The sequence below is a fragment of the Musca domestica genome, unplaced genomic scaffold, assembly GCF_030504385.1.
Source record: "Musca domestica strain aabys unplaced genomic scaffold, Musca_domestica.polishedcontigs.V.1.1 9, whole genome shotgun sequence".
Lineage (NCBI taxonomy): Eukaryota > Metazoa > Arthropoda > Insecta > Diptera > Muscidae > Musca > Musca domestica.
Window position 1 is genome coordinate 14,570,773 of NW_026712435.1, and position 15,420 is coordinate 14,586,192.

The 15,420-nt window shown below is 35.9% G+C and overlaps 1 protein-coding gene across 1 annotated transcript in view; it reads left to right on the forward strand.

Annotated features, from left to right (window-relative positions):
• LOC101898271 (protein trachealess) overlaps positions 1-15,420 on the forward strand; it is a 140,399-nt gene that overhangs the window by 61,981 nt on the left and 62,998 nt on the right. The window contains exons 2-3 of the mRNA XM_059131682.1: positions 811-843; positions 1,563-1,610. Coding sequence (XP_058987665.1) covers positions 811-843; positions 1,563-1,610 — 81 coding nt within the window. The remainder of the gene's footprint in view (positions 1-810; positions 844-1,562; positions 1,611-15,420) is intronic.

Below are 15,420 nucleotides of genomic sequence, written 5' to 3' on the forward strand. Positions count from 1 at the left end.
ACATCACATTTTATTGAAGATATAATTAGTCAAAATTGCACACTTTGTGGGGGAGGTACTTGATGGAGTAAACCGATATTATCCATTTTCGCACCTGACCTAGCACTGATGCAAATATTAGGATTTGCAAAATTGGATTATCCTTTCCCTTTCTGTGCAGTAAATATATATTTTTTTGGAAAATTTCTACTCCGAACTCGATCATAATTTGATAAAAATATTAGGATGTACCTAGTTTGGACCAAATCGGATACACCCTTCGAGAGTCAACGTGTGCACCAGCCAGACAGATGGACGGACGGAAATCGCAGATGGTCTCCAAATGTCCTGAAACGGATTTGGTCCAAAGAGACCTAAGGTCTAAAACCGTTATTTCGATGAGGCCCGTTTTGGTCGTATCAAATGATATATACCCTCTCTAGCCATATGCCTGACAAGACTAACTAGCCATATGGCTGAAGGTATAAAAATTAAAGGCTATCATTCGATCGAATGGGGTAGTAAACTAAAATTTTGCATATATGTGTATTTTATCAGTTCGCAGGTCGGCAGGCCATTTCGGTCGGTTCAGGTATTCCTATAACAACCGTATAATCGAAAATCTAGGTATTCAGTATTTTAATGATTCTAGATCATATTTGATGTCTGCTACTCATAATAGACACCTACTAACGTCTGGGCGAATCAGACGGACATAATTTCACGCGGTTCAAATCACAAAATTGTATAATATAACCTTCATGATGGAGGGTATTAAACATACACAAAATAATCGCTAACTAATTGACTTTCCTTTCTTTATCATTTCAGATACCGTGAAGATGCACTTTGCTGGGGTGATCGGTAAGTTAACAATTGGCGGTTCGATCATCTACATGTAGGAACATGTATGATCTTGTACAACGTCACATATCAGCACAAATACCGTTCGATGCGTTTCATGGCGTTATACGAAGAAGTAGAAGAATTTCTTGCTTCTATCCGTAGTTTTTTTTTATTTTCAATAAATTTTTAATGGTTTTTATGATTGGTTGGATGGTTGATGTTTGGTTTTTTCCTTTGATTCTCTTGCAATCGATTAATAATTTATTATGTGCATATTTAACAATGCCAAAGATACGCGAATCTGTTATTTGTTACCAAACAACAACACCAACCACATTGCTTGTTTTTGTTGTCGTTGTGTTAATTCTTGCTAACACCGCAACACATTTACCGCATTATTAAATTTATAGCAAAAATGCATTTAAAGTTTTTCTTGCACTTTTGCCATTCGGATTTTTCCGAACCGAATGCATGAGCCACAACTGAGGTTATGAATGAAACGAAGGAAAAAAGAGCCTGACTGAACACAACGCAACGCAACAAAACATTCGACATTTTTTCCAACAGATTTTTTGTTTTGCTTTACGCAAGAGAATTGAAAAAAAAAAAGATCGAAAGAAAAACATGCCAAGACGAAGAGATTTCAAATGTACTGCTTGCTGTTGAACAACTTTTAATACAAATCTGTTATTGTTTTCCTACATTTTCTTCGTTTTTTCTTTGCTTGTTTCTTGCAGAAAATCTATGGAAGAGATTGGTGCTGCTCAGTCATCAGTTAATGCACGGTAAGTGATAATGGATTTTTGAAGTGCACTACTTTGAGAATATGCGATACACGGAAATATAGGTTTATCCTTCGGCTTAGAAGTAGCCCACCTAATATTGGGCAATAAAAAAAGAAATATGTATATATAACTGAACCTGTTGACATTTTTAGAAAATTCAATAGAAATTGATTTTCAATCTTCGTCGTCTATTGTGTTATGCACCGCTGTTTCGATCGAGTGCTCATTTACACTAATAGAGCTAACTATTGCTCTATTTTAAGCGATTATATTCCTAATCCATTTCTTTTTTTCAAACAGGAGTGAAGTCGGGATTGAAACTCGCAATAGATAACAACCCCTATAATTATTTAGGTTCACTCTATGTACATTGCCCTCACACAAAGATACCACATGCATAGTATGGACGGTGTAATAAAGTAAATAATCATTTAAGACCCAACGAATTATATATATTCTCGATCAGAGTAAAACTCTATGTCGATTTAGAGTTGACCATCCGTCCGTCTGTCCATCTGTTGCAATCATGCTAGGTCCAAAGCAAACATTTTGCATAGAATTGACTTTTGTCTGAAGTCAGATCAAGTTCAAAGATGAGCCATATAGGTCAATATTTTCGTCAATGTTTAATTGTACCTTCCGATTTTCAGAATTTTGACGATTTTAGCCACATCTTATGACGGAATTACTTAAAATTTGGTATATAAAGTGGCTGAGCTTTGTCTATATAGATCCACTTGTTGGCATTTAGTTTATATAATCGTGCCTCTAGATGTTCGGAATTTTGACTTTATTCACATTTTCTAAGTAAATAATTTGGTATTTAGAGTTTGTAATGGGTTCTACCTCATATGGCACAATACTGTCCATATAGGTCCACGTTTTCCTATAATCCCAATATTCGATATTTTGACGATTTTAGCCACACTTTCAGTGGCAGAATCTTACCTATGAAGATCGAAGTTTTCCTATAGACTCTATATAAAGGTACCTTCCCATATAATTTTTTTTTTGTTTCTAGCGGAATATCTTTAAATTGCGTGTTTCGAGTTCATAATGGATTCTATATTCTGCAACAGAACAGAACTATATAGATGCACATTTTCCTATAGCCAACATATGAAGATACTTCCCAATATTCGGTATTTCTAATGGAATTACAAAAAAAATTAGAAATTAGGATTCCGTAATGGGTTCTTCTCTTTATATACAGAGTGAGATAAAAATCTGCAACAAAGTCAAACGCCATAATTTTTACATTTTTATACCCTACAAAACTATGTGTTGGGGTATTATAAGTTTGATTGGGCAAAAATTTATGTAACACCACGAAATATTGGTTTCCCACATAGGAAGGTATATATAGATCTTCCTATCTCGCCGAGCTGAGTCGATCTAGCTATGTATGTCCCTCCGTCTGTCCATGTTAATTTCTAATCACTCTACAGGTCGCAATAATGGTCCGATCTTCACGAAATTTAAAATGGTGTGGGGCTAGGGTCAGAATAAAATTGGAGATGTTGCACAATATTTAGGGGTTGAAATGGACCAAAAACTGAAAAAAATTCTGATTTTGATGTTGCTCTTCAGGTCGCAATTATAGACCAATCGACACGGAAGTTAGCATGGGGCTAGAGATTAGGGCTGGGCAGAAGCCTTCCAATTTTGATAATCGGATAATATTTAGTGGGTAAAATAGGCCACAACATTTGTGTTAAATAAAATTCAAATTTTCCATTAAACCGCGAAAATTCTTAATCCCGGCGAAATCACAAACAGACGAACAGGTCAATTCGGACCGTAACGTATATGCCGATGGTAAATATATCGGTTATATATAGCGAAATATATACAATGTATATATAGAAGGAAGGGGATGTTAGCTACACTGCTTATATCTCAAGAATGGCTAGACCGATTTCACCAAGTTTTGTCAATTCAGAATGCCCTCTTACCATAAAAGTATAAAATCTAAAAAAATCGCTTAAAAAGATGCCTATAATGATGTTAATATAGATTTTGTAGTATTTTGTGACATTTTTTTTATTTTTTTCATATGTTTTGTCGCATGCGATTTTTTCAATTTGACTTATAATATTGAATTGTACTTGTTGTAATATTTTTTTTTTCATTTTACAACACAGGTTGGGGTTATGATATACAGATTGCAATTATCCTCACGAAAGGGTATGGTTAGACTCAGAATGGCTAGGCCTATGGTTTTCAAAGATGTCCGCAATATATTTAGGGGTTGAAAAGGACCAACAACTAAAAATATTCCTGATTTCGCAGCCGTTATGAAGTTAACAAATTGAATCCAAAGGAAATCTCGCATGAAGTTAGAGTTTAGGACAGCGGGTAGAGTGGACCACTACTTTTGTGTGTAAAAATACCAACATTACTTACAGGCGATATCCGAAATTCACAAAAGGCGGACTTCTGGCTTTTTTATGCTGATTTCGTTGATGAATAAAGCCAAATATCGTAGACAAGCAAATCATATAGATGAGTTTAAATTTGGTGATACAGAGGGGCCTCTTGATTTTGGAGTTAATCGCTAAATATTTAGGGGTTCAAATGAACAAAAAACAAAAAAAATTTCCTGCTCACACAATTGAAGAGAGTTAAGGACAGGGAAGAATTCTAGCATTTTGGATAACCATTGGTATATGTAGCTGTAAAATGGACCATATCAACTAACAGCACGAATGAGTGCGTAAATATTGATCAAATGTCCATGGCCTAAGAGCTAAGTGTAATCTGGGCAGTGCTCTATGACATCATTTCAAAAGCGAAATCTTCTAAAATGAATTTGGACATAAGGGGGCTTCTAACATATTGTAGTGTCATAGGGTATACATGGTCGGCCCCGCACGACTATAGCCTTTGCTTACTTGTTTTAAATGTTATTGAATGAAAGCAAAAAATGTCGGAAATAGCATCAAATTTTACAACAAGATTAGATTGGTTCGAATTGGTCAAATTTGGCCTTCAAACAGCCAATGAAACCGCCACACGCTGCCCGAATGTTTCTCTGTGGTGTTTTGGCCCATTCCCGGCGAAGCGCTTACTTGAGGTGATCGACACTTTGGTATTTTTAAGTGCCAACCTTGCTTTCCAAAATACTCCAGACACAATATTGGATTGGTATCCCGAGATATTGGTGGTCAATGAAGCGAGGAACTCCATTTTGTAACCATTCTTGGGTGTCGCGTGCTGAATGCGATGGTGCGGAGTCCTGTTGGAATGTCCAAGGTCTGCGGCCAAAATGTTTGATTACCGAAGGCTTTAATACACCCTCCAGAATATTTTCGCGATAATATTCTGTATTTATTCTGATGCCACGGTCGATTAATACGAGCGGAGAGCGACCATCGGCTGTAATGGCGGCTCACACCATCACCATGGCCGGCGCTTGGGTTCTTGTGGCCAACTGATGGGGCACATTTTAAACTGACCTCTTTGGCAAGGAAACACGATCATTTTGTTTGTTTACATACTGCTGGACAACGAATGTTTTCTCATTGGAGAAAACCAAATTCGACAGTTCACCACTTTCGGCCAAGCGGAGTAACTCTTTAGCTCTTTTGGGTCTATTTTCTTTCTGTTGCGGTGTAAGTTCTTGCACTTCTTGGAATTTCAATGGCTTTACCCCGAGCTTATTTTTCAATATTTGCCGAATGGAATATTGCGATATGTTCAGCTAAGGAGCCATTTTTCGGCCACTGCGACACGGGTTTCGAGACAATACAAATTTTTCTTCTAAATTTTGATACTCTACATCAAATAGTGTGGGCTATATTGTGATTTCAACAGACAGACAGACGGACATCGTTAAATCGACTTAGAATTTTCTGATTATGAATGTATACACTTTATGGGGTCTACGACGAATATTTAGGGATGTTATAAACGAAATGATAAAATTAATATACCCTCCTTTCAAGGTGGAGGGTATAAAAAATCCGTCAAAAAATACCGCTTAAATGAAAACCGTTATATGGGGGCTATACGAAGATGTGGGCCTGCACAGACAATTTTCTGTCTTACGCTGTAGTATCCATTTCGAACATCAAATACCAAATTTGAAACAATTCCGGTGAATAATGTCGCTAAAATCATCTAAATACCAAATATCGGGAGGTACCTTTATATGGGGGCTATATGAAAACGTGGATCTTAAAACATGTGTGCAACAATTTTAGCCTTCTATCTCAATTCGTTCGTGATTACAAAATACAGACAGACAGACAGAGGGACAGCGCTTAGATCGACTTAGAATTTTACGCTGATCAAGAATATATATACTTTGTTGGGTCTGACATTAGTATTTTGAGGAGTTACGAACGGTATGACAAAGTTAATATACCCTCCATATTATAGTGGAGGGTATAAAAATAGCGAATTTCAGGAACTTGTCCCCTACAATGTGAGGTGATGGATTAGATTACACTTGATTTGAAGCTCTAGATAGAAATGCGGGGATTGCAATTGGACGGGCGACAAGACATATGTCATGCTCGCTCTAATACCAGAAAGATGAGCTCATTTCGCCTTCCTTTTATTTTGAATTTTCAGAAAAGCAATATGTTTTGGGCAACCATTCGCGAATGTAGCGTGATTCCCTCCGAAATATGTAGATGCGCTCCGTGTGCTCCTTTGAGTATTTTTTACACAGTGTAGGGTATGTGTGCCTAAGTTCAGCATGTCCCAGTAGTCGGCACTTTTTATTTTTAAGCCCAAATAAATGGAACTATTGTAACTATATGTATTTTTTTTACTTCAAATATATTGTCAGTTATCTTTGTGCACAATTTCGCTAAGAAAAGGTGAATTATTCGTATAAAAATTAAATTTTTGTCTGTGAAGGTCCTCAACAATCCATATTCTTAAGAAAAGTACAATAAAGACATCGAATCGGTTTACCTAAACAAAAATATTATATTTTATTGAATTAATTTATTATTATAATGAATACAAAAAAATTGGTATGCCGACTGTTGGAACATGCCATACCGACAATTGGCAAGTGGTGCCGACTACTGGCAAAAAAAGCATTGTTTTAATAAAATTACAAATTTTTGAAATTTAATAAAAAGTTATTAAAACTTTATTTATTATTGCAAAAACTATACAAAATTTTGAATCTGAATAAATTAACTTTGTAACAATTGAAATGTTCCACTCAGAATGGTGAGCGATTAAAAACGCGAAAATCCTAAAAGTGCCGACTACTGGTACACTTACCCTACTATTTTGATTTTTTATTTTTGCATCATCTAAAATATCATAAGTTTTTACATTTCAGGCATTCTCTGTAGGGTTTAATCTATTATATGTGTTATTAAAGTATTTTGGTTCCGAAAGAAAGTTCCATAAAATTGCATTTAGGAGCAAATGATGCGTGTCTAACCAACAGTTTTCCCCAGGAAAATTATTTGTTGTAATTTTTTGTCAATATGTTTTTTTTTTTTTTTTTTTGTCTTCCAACTACACTATTACATGTCGATGGGTATTTTCATTGTTGTTGCTGCTGTATCAATAAATGTATGATGATATGGAATTGCTTAACATAAAATTACTAAAGCGCATCGTGGTAGTTAACCGCACAGACACCTCTTTCCATGCGTCTGTCTATCTTCAAAACGATCCCATTGAATTGGCTTTGCTTTGATTTTCTTCGCTTTGTCCGTCCGAACATTTATCCATTAACAAAATATTGTTGAGATGCTGCTGCTGCAGTTGTTGCTGTTGTCCGATGGATTGACGGCAAACAACACGAAGTTTTTCTTTGGCAGCAATTCTGCAGCTTAAAGGTGCTGTTTTCGGTTTATGAAATGGATTTTACTTTGATTTTTCCTGTTGTTGCCGGTGCTTGGTTGGATGGCTAGCTGGTTGGTTGTTTGTCTGTGTGATGTTATGTTGCTCTCAACGTTGTTTTGTTGTTGTTCATGTTGCTAATGTTGTTCTGTTGTTGTCGCATTGCAGTTTTGCCCCCACCATTCAGAGCTCCCCAAATGACAATAGCCGAAGTTTGCTGTGTGATTGTGCGCCTTGCACTAGGAGATCGTGTTGTTGCTGTTGTTTTACAAAGTTATGTGAGGTTTTGTTGTAGCAAATGTTGTTGCTGTGTTTTAATGAGAATTGTCGCATAAAAAGTACAAATATCAGACTAATTGGATTTATCTCGTGACTTTTGTTTCAAAAAGGAAGAAAAATGTTGGCAAAAATAAAAGTCTAGCGCCACATTTACTCAGTCACAGTTCGATTATGTGTCTGTCCGTTCGTCCGTGTGTCGGTTCACAGAGCCATTGTCTTTGGGTTTTTTTTTTTTTTGTCCGTTTCATCAAGAATGGTTGACTGTCAGTTGTTCCAAGTTGTTGCTTGCCAATGTTGTCAACTTGTCAATAAACTTATCATAATGCAACAGCTTTCATGTGGCAAGTATTTCTTGTGTCGCATTTCGTTTCGTTTTTTATGACGAGCTGTGAGAGTTCCAAGCCAACAAGAACTAGGAAGATTTCTTATGTGACATACGGAAGGCCCTTCTAATTACCAGGCTTCAGATAATTTGTGGCAATTGTGTCTTGTCCTGCAGTCCATTATGGCGTTGATAGTTTTTACCTTTGATATACATTGTATGTTCGGAATAAATGTCACATGTCATATATGGTTTACCGTTAATGGGAAATAATATACACATAGGTTTCATTTTAAAACATAAATTTCTGATGAGGTGCTTAACTAATGGAAAAGGTTCAGAGGACTAAAGTTTAAGTCAGTTAGGTAATGGAACAATCCAGCCCAAATAGGCCCACATTTAATAAAAAACAATTTAAAAAGTATCAGTCGGTTTTGCCGACAGATGTATAACCTCAGCCAATGTTCCATTTTTATACCCTCCACCATAGTATGGAGGGTATATTAAGTTTGTCATTCCGTTTGAAACACCTCGAAACATACATTTTAGACCCCACAAAGTATATATATTCTTGATCAGCATAAAATTCTATGTCGATTTAGCGATGTCCGTCCGTCTATCCGTCCGTCCGTCTGTAGAAATCACTCCAGCTTCCGAACGAATTGAAGTAGATTGATAAAATTTTACTCAAATGTATATTAAGTCCGCAGGACTTTTGGTGTTGTAAATGGACCGTGTGGGTCCACGTTTTGATATAGCCCCCATATAACGGTACCTCCCGATATTCGGTATTTTGTTGATTTTTGCGACAATATTCATTGGAATTATTTCAAATTTGGTATTTGAATTTCGAAATGGATGCTAGAGGCTAAGACAGAAAATTGTCTGTGCAGGTCCACGACTTCGTATACCCCCCATATAACGGTACCCCCGATATTCGGTATTTTGATGATTTTAGCGATATTGTTCACCGGAATTGTTTCAAATTTGGTATTTGAATTTCGAAATGCTACATGCTACAGTCTAAGACAGAAAATTTTCTGTGAAGGTTCACGTCTTCGTATAGCTCCCATATAACGGTACCACCCGATATTCGGTATTTTGATGATTTTAGCGACATTATTCACCGATATTTTTAAGTTTCGCATTTGAATATTGGAATGGCCTATGACAAAAGTTACCTGTGCAGGTCCATGTCATCGTATAGACCCTTATGTAGCAGCTACATTCGGTATTTTTAAGATTTTAACAGAATTTTTAAAGGATTTTATTATTTTTGAGAATTGCCAAATTCGTTCCAAATGGTGGAGGGTATTCAAAGTTCGGCCCGGCTGAACTTACAGCTTTTTTACTTGTTTTTAAATATATTTTGAATTCAAATTGTTGACCCTCCATGGAGTAGGTTCCGATGGAATGGATCAATATTGTCCATTTCGTATCGGACCTAAATAAATATGATAAAAATATTGCGACGTGCTAGGTTTGGACTATATTGGTTACTTCTTGAAAATTGTGACCCTTTGTAGGGGAGGTACCAGAAGGGGTTCTCAGATCTATATCATCTTCACAACAGATCTTGTGTTAGCAAAAATGTTTGTGTGTGTGTGTGAAATTTGAAGAGCATTGGATGCTTTTTCCACTTTCTTTCAGCGTTTTGTTTCTCAAAATCTTGAGCCCTATGTGTTGGATATAGCAGAAGGAATGGTCCGATCTTTACCATCGTTATAACAGATCTTGTGTTGATGGAAATATTGAGGTGTACCATGTCTGGATGGAATCGGATAATAATTTCGCGTTTGATGAGCTACATGTATATTCAAAATTTTGAGCTTTTGTGAGGCAGGTACCAGATTAAATAGTCTGATACATTCCAATTTCGCATCATATCTAATGTTAGTATAAATAATGGGATATGTGAAATATAAAGAGAATCGCATGGTTATTTCGGATTTTATAACCGTTTTGGCTTTTCAAAACATTGACCCCTTGTGGGGGAGGTACCAGAGGGAATGCTCCGTTCTCTACCTTATTTATAACAGATCTTGATTTGATAGAAATATTGAGATGTTCCAAGTCTGAATGGAGTCGGATGTTAATTTCACGTTTTATGAGCTTCAGGTTATTAAAATTTTTGACCCTTTGTGGGGTAGGTACTTGATGGAGTGGACCGATACTGTCTATTTTCGCACCTGACCTAGCACTGATGCAAATATTGAAATATGCAATTTAGAGCAAATTGGGATTATCGTTTCTCTTTCTGTGCAGGTCTTGTGTGAGTAGAAATAATGGGATGTGTGAAATATGAAGACAACCGGATGCTTATTTCGGATTTTATAATAGTTTTGGTTATTTAAAAATTTTGACCTTTGGTGGGGGAGATACCATAAGGAGTGGATCGCAATATTCATTTTAACTCCAAACTTTGAGTTAATAAAAATATTGGGATGTGTGAAATTTAAAGACAACCGTGCTCTTAATTTAAAGACAACCGGAAATTTTATAAGCGTTATAATTTATCGACCCTATTTTCACCCTATGTAGGGGAGGTACTTGATGGAATAGTACTTCTCCCACCCGACCTAGCATTGATGCAAATATTAGAATTTGCAAACTTGGAGTAACAATCGGATTATCATTTCTCTTTCTGTGCAGATTTTTTTTCTTTTTTTTTTTTGAAAACTTCAACCTTTTGTGGAGTGGTATCAGAAGGACAGATATTGCCTATCTCCGAACTCGATCTAAATTTGATAATAATATTACGATGTACCAAGTTTGGAACAAATCGGTTACTCCCTTCGAGAGTTATCGTGCGCACCATCCAGACAGATGGACGGACGGACATCACTAGATCGACTCCAAATGTCCTGAAACGGATTTGGTCCAAAGAGACCTAGGGTCTGATCTAACACTAATAAAAATATTGGGATTTGCAAAGTTTGCTCAAAATTTGGCGATTCTTTCTTGTTCTATAGGTAAATAATTTTCTGTGAGAATTTTGACCTTTTGTGGGGGATGTACCAGAAGGAGTACCCCATCTCAAAATTCGATGTAAGTTTGACAAAAAATATTACAATGTGCCAAGTTTGGACCAAATCGGATACTCCCATTGAAAGTTATCGCCCTGAAACGGATTTTGTTCAAGAAGACCCAGGGCCTTAAACTGCTATTTCGATGAGGCGCGTTTTGGTCGTATCAAATGATATATACCCTCTGTAACCATATGGCTGAGGGTACAAAAAATCCGTTGAAAAATACTGCTTAAATAAAATACCGAACATAGAGAGTTATCGTAATGTTGGGGTCTATACGAAGACGTGGACCTGCATGGGCAATTTTTGTCATATGATATAACACTATAAGAAAATACCGAATATAGAAAGGGATCGTTATATGGCGGATATACGAATGGGTGGACCTGTATCAGCCATTTTCTGCCATAAGTGGATCGTTTTTCAATACAAGCCATCCTAGACACAATACAAACAACATTGCCAAATTTAAAAGCTCTACGTCAACTAATATGGCCTGTACCGTGATTTGAACATATGGACAAACAGACAGACGGACATCGTTAAATCGACTTATGCTGATCATGATTACATATACCTTATGCGGTCTATGACGAATATTTAGAGGTGCTACAAACGGAAAGACAATTTTAATATACCCCGCTTTTCAATTTAAAGGGTATAAAATATATGGACAGAGTGACAGACGGACGGATGTGCTATATGCAGATTATCAAAATCAATCTCTACACAAAGACAAGATATCCTGTACCACAATGAGGCGTAGTCCGTCGAATTCAATTATCAAATTAATTGTCGCAACAACTTCGAAATACTACATTTTATGATACGTCAATATTTAGCTAACCATTTGAAGCACAAAATGATTGCCAAAAAATTCAACATTGCTTTTCATAATTTGAAGAAAGCTAAATTAAAAATTAAGAAACGCCGAAAGAAAATTATATTTTCAATAATTTCGGACCACTGTAAAGCTATACACAAGCCCCTCCAATTAATACATAACCTTTTGTTTAAATGTCCAATGAACGAAATACAACCAAACCAACAACAAACCGTTGTAATGTGTCACCGGTTGCCACCGAAAGTCATAAAAACTTCTATAACAGTTTAACGCGCCCATAAAAAAGGTACCCTTCCAAGTTACCCGAATCAACTGCAGTTGACAATATCTTCTTCAGTTGCAATAGCCCGTTTTTCGGCCAGCAGCCACAGCGATCATCACACTCAGCATCTTAACCGGCATCAGATGATGATGCTGCTGATATCCAACCGACTGTGATCCATAAACACATTCTCAAATTACATTTTTGAGGAGCAGAAGAACATTTTAATTTCAGAGTATCAGCAACTCCGTGGAAATGAACCCAAAATTTGAAATGGTCGTAACTCATAAAAATAAAACGAAATGAGATGAAATGAAATGAAATGGACAAAACGAAAACTTCTTGAAACGGAATTTGACCAGAAATAAAATTAAAATTAAATCAGTTAAGAAAAATGAATGAGTGACTGACTGACTGACCGAATGGTTCGTTGGTTGGTTTGCCTTCGTCTTGAAGTTCACAGGAATTGTCACCGATTTTAAAGAAAATGTTTATTTTTTTTACATTTTTTGATGTGGGCATAAAATTGTCCAGGCAACTGTTTTAAGTTCTGTTTGTGGATGACATTTTTGTTTACTTTTGTTGTAGGTGGAGGAGTAGGTTCGATGTGAAGTTATACGAATTGAAAAGTGTGGTGATAACAGTAAAAATATTGATAAGGTTGTGTTGACATTTTGAAAAATGAGGCTCCATTATTCTATTGCAATTGCATTTTGAACCAACGGAATAATGCTCAAGCTGCACTCCCCAATTTTTCAAAAATGTTTGCAATACTTTTCATTCACTAAGAATACTTAAAGCTTCAAAGAGACGAGAAATGCTTGTCTGATTTGAAAATATTGACCCTTTATCAGCATTTACCTTCTCTCAACTCTAAAACTCAGATCAACTTAATATCTACCCGTCCTCTACCCTGTACATCATACAGGGTGAGATGAAAAAACTGCAACCAACTTCAGACTGCTGTCATTTCTAAGCCACTCCGCACACAGCACGCGCCAACCACGAATGGTTACAGAACGAGGTTCCTCGCTTCATTTCCAGAGCACAATGACCACCAAAATCTCCTGATACCAATCCGTTGGACTGTTGTGTCTGGAATATTTTGGAAACCAAGTTTGGCACTAAAAAATACCAAAGTGTCGAACACCTAAAGCAAGCGCCTCGCCGAGAATGGGCCAAAATACCGCAAAGCAAAATTCGGGCAACGTGTGACGGTTTCATTGGCCATAATTCGTGTCAAAGTTGACAAATCTAAACTTATTCTAAAATTTGATGCTATTTCCGACATTTTTGCTTTCACACAGTTTTTTATCTCACCCTGTCTATATTTATACTTTATGGGGTCTACGACGAATATTTATAGGAGCTATATCCAAATCTAAACCGATCTCGACAATGTTTGGATATACTTCTAAATTGTATCTGATATCTGGTAAGAAACATCATTGTTATCTGAATATTAAGGATGTGAGGGACTTAAATACCAAATTGGAGCTATAGCTAAATCCAATTCTGAACTGATTGCGATAAAATTTGGTAAAGACATTTCTGAACAATATTTGACATCTTGTGTCGAATATCTTTGTTACGGAGTTCATATAACTGCTGTGGAGTACTGAAATATAAAATCAGACAAAATATATATATGGGACCTATAGCTGAAACGATTATCACCAAATTTGACTTATTTTTAGGCTAAATTAGGTCATATTAGCTAAAATTCATCTAAGTTATATTTTATGCACAACAAACATGAAATTGGACAAAAATATATACGGCAGCTTTCGATTATCGCCAATTTCGATGCAAAATTTCATAGTTATCTAACAATAAATTTAACCTGTATTTTCCTTACCAAAATGCCTGGGTAGACGGATGAATTGACATACATAAATCGACACAGAATGTGATTCTATGAAGATCATGAAAAGGAACTAACAAATCACGCAAACCCCTTTTTCTTATCTATATCTATAGAGACGAAAATGTTTGTATATTTGTTTGTAATTTATGGACTCGAAAACCGCTGCACAGATTTTCCTGAACATTTCCAAGTATACTACAACATCACCTGAAAATAACATAGGCTATTTATACATTTTTGAAATTCCACTTGGAACTGAGACATATGCACATATCAATTGATCGATTACAGATACAGTCTCCGAATTTGGAATGCGTAATTGATTTTGGAACAAAAAAGTAAAAAGTAAGTGGTGTAAAAGTAAGTTTTGTCAAATTATATTGAAATCGGTTCAGATTTGGATATGATTTTATTAAGAAGCATTGACACACAACGCCTTTGCAATGGTATTAGGCAAAGCAGAAAAAAAACTACACAACAATTTAATTGAGGATACGATTATTACGGGGAAGTAACAGAAATGCCACTCAACTTCAAACGATTGCAGTTTGCTGCACACTTGGCATTTGCAATGAAATTAATAAATCCGAAGGACAAACCCTTCGTGTATGCGGACTAAATTTGGCATGTTCCTGTATTTCTCATGGTTAGTTCTTTATAGAAACCTTTTTCAACCAAAGTATGGAGGGTATATTAAGCTTGTCATTCCGTTTGTAACACCTCGAAATATACATTTTAAACCATAAAAAGTTCTTAATCAGCATAAAATTCTATGTCGATTTAGCGATACCCATCTGTCTATCTCCCTATGTTCGGTATTTTGGTGATTTAAGCGACATTATTCACCGGAATTGTTTTGAATTTGGTATTTGAAGTTCGTAATGGATACTACAGCCTGTGACAGAAAATTTTCTGTGCAGGTCCACGTTTTGGTGTAGCCCTCATATAATGGTACCTCCCTTTATTCGGTATTTTTATGATTTTAGCTACATTATACACCGATTTTTTCAAGTTTCGCATTTGAATATTGTATGTACACGTCGTCGTATAGACCTTTATATAAAACTACATTCGATATTTTTAAGATTTTAACAGAATTTTTAATGCATTTTATTTGTTTTGAAAATTACCAAATTCGTTCCAGATAGAGGGTATTCAAAGTTCGGTCCGCTAGTTTTCTTGATAAAGTTTCAATTTTCGGACACCAAAAACAATTATTAAATGAAAAATGTTTTATAATTAACAAACTTCATATTCAGTTTCAAAATACCGCATTTCTGGCCTAATGTAGTTTTATTGAACTTTAAAAACTATTCTGAAGTTTAAATACAAGAAAGTGTTCCATAGTTCATCGTCTTTATACCCTACACCACAAGGTGGTCGGGTA